The sequence below is a fragment of the Octopus bimaculoides genome, chromosome 20 (genome assembly GCF_046866305.1).
Source record: "Octopus bimaculoides isolate indiv1 chromosome 20, ASM4686630v1, whole genome shotgun sequence".
Taxonomy (NCBI): Eukaryota; Metazoa; Mollusca; class Cephalopoda; order Octopoda; family Octopodidae; genus Octopus; species Octopus bimaculoides.
The window spans coordinates 28,840,302-28,852,545 of NC_142947.1; the positions used below are offsets into that span (position 1 = coordinate 28,840,302).

General features: G+C 34.0%; 1 protein-coding gene across 1 annotated transcript; it reads right to left on the reverse strand.

Moving 5' to 3' along the window:
- Positions 1–6,384: 6,384 nt before the first annotated feature.
- On the reverse strand, positions 6,385–9,328 carry LOC106867272 (uncharacterized). Its single transcript, XM_014912100.3, has one exon. It carries the CDS (start codon positions 8,794–8,796, stop codon positions 6,565–6,567), a length of 2,232 nt encoding a protein of 743 aa, XP_014767586.1. The 5' UTR covers positions 8,797–9,328; the 3' UTR covers positions 6,385–6,564.
- Between the last annotated feature and the right edge of the window lie 2,916 nt (positions 9,329–12,244).

The following is a 12,244-nucleotide window of genomic DNA, read 5'->3' on the forward strand; positions in this document are numbered from 1 at the left end:
AAGTGAGTTGAAAGGTTTCAAAAAATGGATGAAGAGAATATGGGATGAAAAGGGAGTCTTTGATGCTTCTACCCAATGATTGATAGACCAGGCAAGGGCAATTCGCATGAATGATTGGATTACAGGATTAGGATTAGAGGCTAAAGAAATTGAGAAAAGAATAAAAAATTAACAGGAAGAGTGTGAAACAACAGTAGAAGAAAGTGGTAATGAAAGGATAAGAGATAAAGAAAACGAAAAAGAAGGAAATCACTATATGCCTTAGAAAGCTGATGGTGTAAATAGTGCAGGTGATTTAACTGGACAAGTGACTGTAAAACAGTGAACATTAGTGAAACAAACCGTAGTAACTGCTATTGTTGTAGCTAGCATAATAGAATATAGGCAGAAGACTATTGAAGAAAGGAACAGGAAGGAAAAGAAGGTACCAAACTGGAGGAAAAGAATAAGAATGAAGTTGGAAAAGACATGGAAAGAACTGGGTAATTAAATAGGATAGTGAGAGAACTCAAGAATGAGTTTGTAATCAGAACACTGAATGGACAGTATAGGTTAGAAGTAAAGGAAAAGCAAGCTATATATGAAGAATTGTCACAAAGAGCAAATTGAAAAGATATGATGCTGGATGAAAAGGTTTTGTACAGAATACATTGTTTCAATCAAACAGAAGTAGGTATCACTATGCCTAGTGTCAAAAAATTGGCCTAAATTGGTGGGGGAGGGGGTAAAAAAATCATAAACTTTTGAAATTTTTGTTTTATAAAAAGCTTTCCCTCTTCATTTCCAAGGTTATGGTGAAAAAAAAAAGGGAAAAATCTCAGTCAAAATTAAGAAAATCCAGATTATGGGGGTGTCCTAATCCTAAACTCAGTCCTACAAATAATTAAATGAAATTATAACTATCGCAAGCATTTCCTGTGTATTCAGACATGATTATATTGCGAGCTATTATCTCTGAGGGGTCCAGTTTTGATACACTGGTACAGAGCATAAAACTGAATCTTCTCTAAGTTTGGGGCTTTACAATAAATTTGATAAGTATCCTTGGAGAGCTCTATGGAATGGGTGATGCAGTTTGGCCATGCAAAAACCCATTTTTTGGTACGTCATTTTCATGACAAAATACCTAGTTTCCTTGGAAAATTATATATTATTTTAAAGTTCTGGATATGAACTTTGTTCTCATATAGTTTTAATCAAAATCTGATACTTACCTAAGATGTCAGGGTCCCTCAAATACCTTGGTATTTCTAAAGTTTATCCCATATTTTAATTTTTTTTTTTTTTTGACTGCTGAACAGTAGCCCTTGATTTAGTTCAATGTGCTTGAGCACTGTAACTCAAGTTGTGTTGATAATCCATACACACATGTAGATGAATTCTTTAGACTTATTTTGAAATAAATCTCGATGGTGGTAGGTCAGATAATCGTTACAAAATATAAAAGTGAAAATCAGCATTTGTGAAAATGTAAATGTTACAAGAATATCCGACTGTATTCAAAATCAGAGGGAAAAGTTTTTAAAATCACATAGGACTCTAATAGCCTACAAACTAATAATATAATTTTTATTGATGAAAATAGACCAATATTTCTCTAAGAAATACGAAATTCACAAGGTAAAATTCATATGTTGCTTGGTACGAAGCAATAGGGAATAAACATTATTAATACAATGATTATATGCTAATTTTGGATTCTAGAAGTCCTATATAACTCAATTTAGTGCAAATTCTTGTAGAAATATGTTTACTTACCAATCAATTTGTCTATTTCTTGAATTTCAAGAGAATCAAAATTGACATTTGAATTCGTGAATTTGCTGAGTGGGAATCCATCAGTCTGACAAGTAGTGTCAATATGTTTTTTTTTGTACACAAAAAGCATCAGTATACCACCCTCATTTTTCACCATACCTAATGTCCTTGATTATTTAGCCAGAAATTTTTCTTTCTTATGGTATAAAAATCTTGAAGAAATTATGTTCTTTTCTAAGTGAAAATTTACAATAAAAGTTTCACTTTTATATTTTGTAACGATCATCTTCCTGACCTACCTCCATCGAGTTTTATATCAAAATCAAGCTAAAACATTCTTCAACACACGTATATAATTGTTAAGAGAACTTGAGATATGGCACTCAAGCTCACTGAACTAGAACAAGGGCTACTGTTCAACAGACAAAAAAAAACAGGACAAACTTTGAAAGTACATGAAAATACTCAGGTATTTGAGGGACCCTGACATATGTAACTGTTGGATTTCAATTAAAACTATAAGAAGAAAGTTCACAGCCAAAGCTTTCAAATGATATATAATTTTCCATGGAAAATATTTATTTTGACATGAAAATGATAAAGCAAAAAAATGTGTTTCTCGTGTTTAAACTATGCTTGTCTCCATTGTATGGCACTCTACAGTGATACCTAATAAAAGGCATCTTTTTGAAAAAACAGGAAACATCAAGAATCACTTCTATAGTTCTCCCCAAAATATTATTTGGGGGATTACGATGGAACAGGCCAGTGAGACATAAAGAAAGTACAGAGTGGTTAACACAGGCGGAGAGGCAATTTGAAATTGTACCAAGACAAATGAGCATCAGAATTGAGCTGTATTCAGTGCGACTGAAGTTTTAAAAACTGGTAACTGGAAAGGACTTGGATTGGATGGAGTATAAGAATATTGGCTGAAGAATTTTACATAGTTGCATGAAAAGATTGTTGCACACCTTGACAAATGGCTGCAGCAAGGACATGTCTCTACCTGGATGACAAGTGAACAAACATTGCTATGTCTCAAGGACCCCTTCAAAGGTAAATTGGTATCAAATTTTCAAACTACAACCTGTTTAGCACTTATATGGAAGCTTATGAGAGGTGTCTTGGCAGTAAAGTTATATAATCATCTGGAAAGTAAGTTTACTTCTATGAACAGAAGTGATGCATGAAGCACAGTAGTGCAACTAAAGGCCAATAGTTAGTTGATAAAATGATAATTAGAAATTGTAGAAGCAGATTGACAGGCTTGAATGTAGCATGGTTGGGTTATGACATTGTACCACACAGATGGACAAGTAAAACAATGAGAATGAGTGACATAAAATATGGAGAAAAGTCAAGGAAAGTATGAAACATTGGAATACTGTATTGATTGGAAAGAAAAAATAAAAGGCTTGGGGAAGTGAACATCAGATGTGATATATTTCAAGGAGATAGCTTATTTGTATCGGTCATAATACTGCTCAGTTTGATATTACAAAAAATCAAAATAGCTGATATTACCTATTTGGCTGCCACTTTTCAATTTTTGTTCCAATTAATTTCATATTTGGTGTATTGGTGTAGTTTTGTATGGTAATCATTGATATGAAATTCATTTTGCCTTAAATCAACAAAGAGTTAATGGCTTTTAAAGTTTGCAAATTTTAGGCAATTTTAGCCAATCAAGAGACATATAGGTGCTTATTTCCATAGTAACAAACCAAGCTGTTTACCCATGTGATCATTTTTCTCTTATTAAAAGTGTTAAATACATGAGGTATAAGATGGTCATGAGATATACTAAAAATAGCAGCTAAATAAGCCTTAAATCACACACCAAATTTTTTTTTTTTTTTTTTTGGTTTTTGCATAACTGAGTTCTCACGTGTAGAATACAAATTTAGAAAACTTTTCTGAAAATTCCAAAAAATAGAAAAGATTTGAGGGGTGCATAGGGTAGAATTCTGCCAATATTTCATTTGTTTACAGTTGACATGGGCAGTCACGCACAAAATGACATTTTTCAAATTCTGTTTTCTGACTAAGTAAAAATTATCAAACTTTAAACCTTTGTAACTTTTTTTTTAAAATTTTATGGAAAAAGTGAATTAGCTTCTGAGATTCAGCATGAAAAATTACATCAATACACCAAATTTTAAAATTTTCACTAAACTTTAAAATTTCCATAGAAAAAAAGATCCAAAATAGCTTTATGATTTTGGAAAAGGATATGGTCTCCTTTTTATGGATGATATAAAGATTTAGGTGAAAAATGAGAAGCAGCTTGAAAGTCTTGTGTGTACTGTTTGCATTTTCTGAAATGACATAGGTATAGAATTTGGGATTGAAAAGTGCACTATATTGATAATGAAACAGGGAAGGTTTGAAGGAAGCCAAGGAATTGAAATGCCAAATGGGCAAAAAATAAAAGCAGTTAGAAAAGACAGTGGTATAGGTATTTGGTAATACTGGAAGCAGATGAAATAAAACATGAAGAGATGAAGCAGATTACAATTAGGGAGTATACAAGAAGAGTGAGAAAAATACTGTTGAAGTTGAATTCAAAATATGCTATTGAAGCAATAAATGCAAGAACAGTACTGGTAATCAGATATGGAGTTGGAATTGTAGATTGGACAAAAAGTGATATGCAGAAACTTGACAGAAAAACTAGAAAGCTGTTGACAATGTATGGAGCCCACCATCAAAAAGATAATATTAAAACGGTTGTACTTGAAGAGAGACCAGGGTGGAAGAGTATATACAGAAGGAAAGAAAAGCCTACTAGAATATTTACAGAACAGCACAGAGAAATTACGAAAGGTAGTAAATAAAGAACAGGTGATCAAGTGTGGAATAGGACAAGAATGAAATCTTAAGAGAGTATATTAAATAGATTGAAGAGAAACCTTTGCATGATCAGATTTGGAAAGCCAGTGAGGATGTGTGTGGAACAAAAACCTGAACTTGGTTGAAAAAAGAGCATTTAAAAAAAAAAAGAGAGACTTATTTTAGCAGCTCGAGATAAAGTGTTAAAAACAAACAACTTGAGAAAATATGAGATGTCAGCAAAATACAGAGTGTGTGAAATTTTCAATGAAACAATGGTACACATTGTGGCAGAATGTCCCAAGTTGGCTCAAGAAGAATACAAAAAATGGAGGCATGACCAAGTTGTGAAAGTTATGCACTGGAGGCTTTGTCAGTAATGGGGATATGAAGCTGGAAGGACTTGGTATTATCATCAAGTTGAAAGGGTGCCCAAGTTGAAGGGCAATATTTTATGGAATTTTCCAATTCAAACAGAAAAGAAGATAGAAAATAATAAACTAGATATAACAATAATACGCAAGAAAAAGCAAAGATGCTTACTAATTGATTCATCATGTCCATTTGATTTCAAGATTGTAAAGAAAGATGAGAAATTAAAAAAATATACTCCCTTAAAATCTGAAATTGCAATAAATTGGAATATGAAACTGTAAGGGTTGTACCAGTAATAACTGGTGCATTAGGGACTGTAAGGAATGATAGACAAATGGTTGAAGGTGATTGAACTGGAATGTCCTGTGGAGCTTCTACACAAAGTTTGCCTCTTAGGAACAGGAAAGATTATCAGAAGAGTTTTGAGCACTTGAAAGATTATTGAAAGCTTGTGGATATCTAAGGTAACAGGTAGTAACCCATTACCCACTTAAATTCTTCCAGGAATAAGACCAAACCTGAGTCAAGTTGAATAATATATATATATTTGAAAAATTTTGTTATAGGTATAAATATACCATAAACAAGTATTAAAAAAATGGAGAAAAAAAGATGTTGAATCAAAATTAGATTCAATACATACGCACGTTTCGAAATTTATGAATAAATTTAATTATAATTACTATGATTATAATCTTTCTCTTACTTATTTGTATTGTCTTTCGAAACATGTGAATGTATTGAATCCAATTTTGTATTAAATCTAATATTCATCCAACATCATTTTCTCCTCCATTTTTTTATACTTGTTTATGGTATATTTATACCTATAACAAAATTTTTCAACTATTATTTTCATATTCTTATTACTTGCTCTGGCTGATTTTTATGAATATGATGAATCTTTATTAGAAATCATTTTTTACTCTCTTTTTTGGATCTCTCAAAAAGTTTGAGCTGTTCTTTTTCAACTTATTTTTTCTTATATATATATATATATACACACACATGTATATACACGTGTGTGTATATATGTGTACATGCATACACGTGTGTGTATGTACGTGTGTGTGTGTGTGTTTTCTAATAGAGTCCTAGCTAACCAATGCCTTGTGAATAAACTTGGTACACAGTATCTGTAGAAAGCCTTTCATATATAAATACATGTGCATGACTGTTGATATTCTATGCGCGTCTCCACATGATGATGATTATATTCCTTGTCAACCTTATGACCAGTTATCCTGCACTTTCAAAGAGCTGTAGAATAAAAAATCTTTTACTTGGAAAACAGGTAAGTGCTGATGACAGGGAGAGCATCCAGCTTTAAAATCCTACCTCAGGTAACTCCTCAATCTAACCTAAGCTAGCATGAAAAAAATGGGACATTAAATGAAAGAATGAATAAAGAATATATAAAATAAGTTTGCCTCTGTGTGTGTATATGCATATATAAATATATAATACATTTATTTATGCATATATACATATAAATATATATATCTGTGTTTATATATACACACCTCATATTTACCACATAGGTAAAAAGAAATACAGATAAATAAACAAATATAACAATGGGAGTCAGGTAATTCATTACACATACTGAATGGTAGGATAACTTATTTCTGTAAAACCATCACTATTGACTCTTGTAATAGCAAATGGTACAGGGATGTCATCTGAAGCTGTAATGACAATTTGTGTTGTTGTGGGAGGAATTGTGTTTTCTTCTTTTGTGCTATTTTCTTCTGCTTCTTCATATGATTCAGTAAACAGTCCATTGTTGTTACTAATCTGGTAATCAGAAATTCGATGTTTTTTGTTTGGCCTTTCCCCAATGCCATGCTGTTTTAATAAATGTTCTTTGAGTTTGTCATACCGTGTTGATGTGAATGAGCAATGGTCACACTTGTATGGCCGATCGTTTGAATGAAGCAACATGTGCCGTTTCATGTTTTTGATGAGTGAGAAACTTTGGTTACACACCCGACAAACATGTGGTTTTTCATGAGTGTGTGTCAACATATGATACTTGAGATTTTGCCTCTTTAATGCTTGAAATATACAACCTTGAACAGTGCACTTGAACGTTTCCCCTGTGTGTATAAGATGATGAGCCTTAAGCTGACTTTTATGTGCAGTTGCAAAACCACAAACATCACACAAATGGTCCTTAGTATTGCTATGTACCACCATATGACTTTTGAGGGCATGCTTCCATTTGAAACCTGCAAAACATTTTGGACATACAAATGGTTTGTCTTCTGAATGCTTAGGTGCATGCAAATTGAGTTGAGTTTTTGTTTTAAATTTCATATCACACAAACAACAGAAATATGGATGTTCCCCACTATGTCGAGATAAGTGCAATGTAAGTTCTTCAGCATTAGTAGCTTTATAATCACAATAACTGCATTGAAGTTCAGCATGTAAATGGCTTCGGTTATGATCTGTAAGAGTTTTCAATTTGTTGGCTTTATAATCACATTTATCACAACCATATTTACCTTCCAAGTGTATTTTTTGATGTCTTTTAAAATGATAGAAACTATAGGTACTGTACAGGCAGTCATCACAGACGTATACTTCAAAATTCACATTATTTACCTTACCAAGCTTCTTACACTTACCATTACCACCACTACTGTCGTTATTGTTGGCAGAATTTTGATTGTTATTTGAAGAAGTGTGTAGACGTGATCTCGTTTTACCCTTGTTTCTGTAAATGGATCGACTACGCGTGTGTTTCTTACCGAGTCGTATTCGAAGACTTGAACGCACAGCCCCTGGACATTGAGATAGCGATTTTTCTTCAAGTTCGATCTGTGCTTCAGGTTCCGTGTCAGGCTTACCTGTCTCCACTGAATCTTCCGTTTTATCACTTTCAATTGTGGGACTTAAATTTTGATTTTCTGAATTTGAAACTGAATTAATATTAGTAGCAGTAGTAATAATGGAAGTTGTGTTTGTTGAGGTAGTTGTATGCGTCACTAATGTTGATAAAGTTTCGTCCATTAAACTATCTGTGGTTATGTCTTGGATAGGTGTAGATTCTTCGAAAATTGTTTCAGCAGTACTACCTGATACCTGAAAAGGCTGACCATTAATAGTTTCACATGGCTGTACAGAGGCTGAAGAAGTCACAGCTGTTGAACTTAACACTAAACAATTGTTGGAAACTGATAAAACATTCGAATTAGAATGAGTAAAAATATTAGTTTGAGTTGTTTGGTCTTTACTGTCACCAATTTCCTGCGGAGGTAAAGATTCGCCAGCAACAAAATTATTAGTTATAAGATTGTCCAGTTGATAATCAGGATCCTTCTTTATTTGCTGTGGATCTTCTTGGCTGGGAAGTTTACTGTCGACAACAGTAGTTATGCCAGAAGTTTGGACACTCTGTCGGAATCTTTCACAATATTCTAAAACTCTGTCCATCTGCATGATCTTGGCTATCTCAACCACCTGAGAGAGAACGTTGAGAGAAAGCTCGATGACGCTTGTATACATAAAATCTACAACCTTCCTAACGGCCATCCCGTAGCCACTATTGGAATCACTCGCTCCATCGATGTGAATTTCAATTATTTGGGGTGCTTTCTGAGAGAAAGCGCGTGGCAAGTCTTGTCCCATGCCCAGAAAGGAAGCAAAATATGGACTAGCAGCAGCCAATACATTACTATGAGCAAAAATTTCCTCGCCACATACTTTAAATACAATGTCACAGAAACGGGATATCTTTCTTTGATCGTATAAATTTTTCATAACGTTGCTTATAAGTTTTTCGTCGACGAACTGAACCATCGGCTCTTCCTTCGACGCCATATTGAAAGGGAAAGTTAATTATGTGCGTATATGATTCTGCCAAAAGTCAGACAAATAAAGTGAGCAAAAGTGATACAAAGGTTACCTTAACTTGATATTGATGTTTTTATATTGCTTATGAGTCCAAATTGTTATTACTGATTTTTCACAAAAATAATACAAATAATGAAAGGTCCCTGTGAACAAGTCTCCCACACAAGCTTCGGTAGGCTGACGCTACAAACGCATACTAATTGAAAGGCTTAGACACATTCCAAATACGGAATCATTTTCGTAAATATAAACATACTCACAACTACAGCATACATAGACACACGAACATGCAGAAGGGAGGTAACTCTACTCTTTTAACGTTCAGTGGGTGTTTGATCATTTGGTTAAAAGTTAAGAGAAGCGTCTAGAACAACTTTATTCTCACACACGTGTGTTTATATAATATAAACACACACACACATACATACATATATGTACCAATACTTGCTTACAAATTTCTATGTTTGATGTTATCCATAACTGCGTTTAAATTTGGTATTTTAAAAAAATTAAGTTAAACTTGACCAGATAGTAGTTATTTTGTTTAAATTAACCTTGATCGAGCAGACCTACTATCAGAAGCGTTCCAGTTGTAACTTTACAATCTTTTAATTTCTTTTCCCCAGTTGTAGTGAGGGTATCCAGAACTACATTATCCAGTGTATCATTTCTTTTATTTAGAAATGCCATTGTAATTTGGGGAAAATTTGATTACTATAAACCTGCTTTAATAGGGCAGGCATTTCATGAAAATCATTCCAGCATGATCGTTTCAATTTTTTCTTATTCAATTAAACATACTCTAGATTACCTTATCTAATGTATCCCTTGTTGAAATCAACTATTCCTTTCATTTTTCCGGCGACTGAGATCGGCTTAATATTCCTGTAAGGCACCCTATGAACGGAGTCATAAAATAAGACAAAATGGTAGGGAGTAGTTTGATAACATTTGGCTGCTATTCCTCACAGATGGAGTCACTACGGAGTGGTTTCCTCTTGTATCAGTCCTTTATAATGGTTTCAAATTTTGGCACAAAGCCACAATTCCGGAAATTGGCTAAGTCGATTACGTCGACCCCAGTACTCAACTGGAACTTATTTTTATCGACCCCGAGAGGATGAAAGGCAGAGTGGACCTTGATGGGATTTGAACTTAAAACGTAAAGACAGATGAAATACCTATTTCGTTATTGCCCACAAGGGGCTAAACATAGAGGGAACAAACAAGAACAGACGAACGGATTAAGTCGAATACATCGACCCTAGTGCGTAACTGGTACTTAATTTATCGACCCCGAAAGGATGAAAGGCAAAGTCGACCTCGGCGGAATTTGAACTCAGAACGTAACGGCATATGAAATACCGTTAAGCATTTTGCCCGGCACGCTAACGATTCTGTCAGCTCTCAGCCTTAATGCATTGCTCCTTTTTAATTAGGGTGCTTAACCTGTCAAAAGGTCCACAGTCTACTCTGATGTGTTTTTTTAGTAATGCTTTTTTGTAAACACATGCTGTTTACTAAAAGAGTGTTTTCTAAACTCGTTTATGTTTTAATATTTCGTTAGCTTACGTTCTGAGTTCAAATTCCGCCGAGGTCGACTTTGCCTTTCATCTTTTCAGGCTCGATAAATTAAGTACCAGTTGCGTACTGGGATCCATCAAATCGACTCCTCCCCTCCCCCAAAATTTCGGGCCTTGTGCCTAGAGTAGAAAAGGAATATTTCGTTAGCTAGGCTCAAATGCGAAGTACTGCGACTATGGACAAAAGTATGTATACTCTTCTGATGACTCTCGCAATTTGACGAAATAGATCAACTTTAATATATACCTTCAGAAGCACAAAAGGCAAGATTATTTAGCTTAAAAAAAAATATAAAAAAATTTTTTTTTAAATTGTCTGCCAGACGTTTAAACATTAATTATTTTATTCCTTTTAAATATTTTATGGCTTGAATAAAATATCTTATAACGTATGGGAAAAATATGTCAGGTCATACTTGCTCAACAGAAAAACAACAACCACAAATACACTTGCAGCAAGTCTATTTAAGTGCATGCATTTATTGCTCGATCTAATTTACAGTAATAAAACAAATATTCAGATGGTGTGTTCTTTCTTTGAACCTTTACGTGTTTCAGTCATTGGACTGTTGCCATGCTGGGGTACAGCCTTGAAAGGTTTAGTTCAACAAATCAGCCTCAATGCTAATTTTTTTAAAGCCTGGTACTTTTGCCGAACAGCTAAATTACAGGGACATAAACGAATCAACACCAGTTGTCAAGCAGGTGTATGTCTGTGTTTGTGTGTGTTAGCTTGAGGCAAGTTATGATAGCAATGTTTGACAAATGGAAATGCTGCTGTTGCTCTTGTTCACGTTGTAAACCTTGGACAGTATTTGAATACAGAGTGAAAAGAGCTTACAGTCAATCACTGCTCCCCACTAAATTTCAGGTCTTGTGCCTATTGTATAAAATTTTTAAAAAAAATAATTGATTCAAATCTGCTTTATCATGAGACTCACTGAAGCAAAAATTTCTAGTCATTCGGTTTAGATAATCAATATATATATATATATATATTATACTACAAGTATCTGTATATATACCTTTTTTTATGTGTTAGACTTAACCATTTGAAGCTGTTGAATTTACTCCTCTATATGATTTATTTACTAAACTATTCAGTACAAGCTCTAAATTATTTGACACAAGCTGGAGTCATTTTATTTATGTTTTGTATTCAAAAGTTAATTCTGCTGTCTTTGTTTCATAATGCTCAACTAATGTTTTTATGTCCATAAACTCTGATGATCAAATCAATTTTCTTTTTTTTTTCTCATTGGTAAATTTAATATATATATGTGTGTGTGTGTGTGTGTGTGTGTATGCTTACTTGCTTATGATAGTCCATCAAAGGTGATGACAGTGTCAATCCAGGATATTCATTCTCCTCCCCCTCCAGTACATTGTTTCTTATGGGAGCAGATGTGACTGACTGACAAGACCTATTCGAGACTGGCAGATCCTGTGGTATTGAGGGTACTGAAAGTGATCCCAAACAACAGCTTTAGGGTATTGATGACAATGTCTACTCTTCTCTTCATAAAGTCTCCTGCATTCAGTTTCAAAACATTCTACTCCAGCATCTCGCATGTACTGTGGATACACAGACAGCTCAATAAACAGAGATGTTTGTACTTACTCTAAGGTTCTTGTTCCAAAAGACTTGTTCGCTGAGTCTCCCGAAAGAGGCAGAGGCCAAGTTAATCTGATGGAGTATCTCCTCGTTGAGGAGTCCAATGTTAGAGATTGTGCTTCTAAGATAGCAGACTGAATCTACTGCTTGTGATAGAGGAGTATTATCAATACACTCTCGGAGTGGTTGGCGTTAGGAAGGGCATCCAGCTGTAGAA

Bases quoted from the DNA above. Each gene is read 5' to 3' on its own strand.
- LOC106867272 (XM_014912100.3), bottom strand. From the start codon at position 8,796: ATGGCGTCGAAGGAAGAGCCGATGGTTCAGTTCGTCGACGAAAAACTT.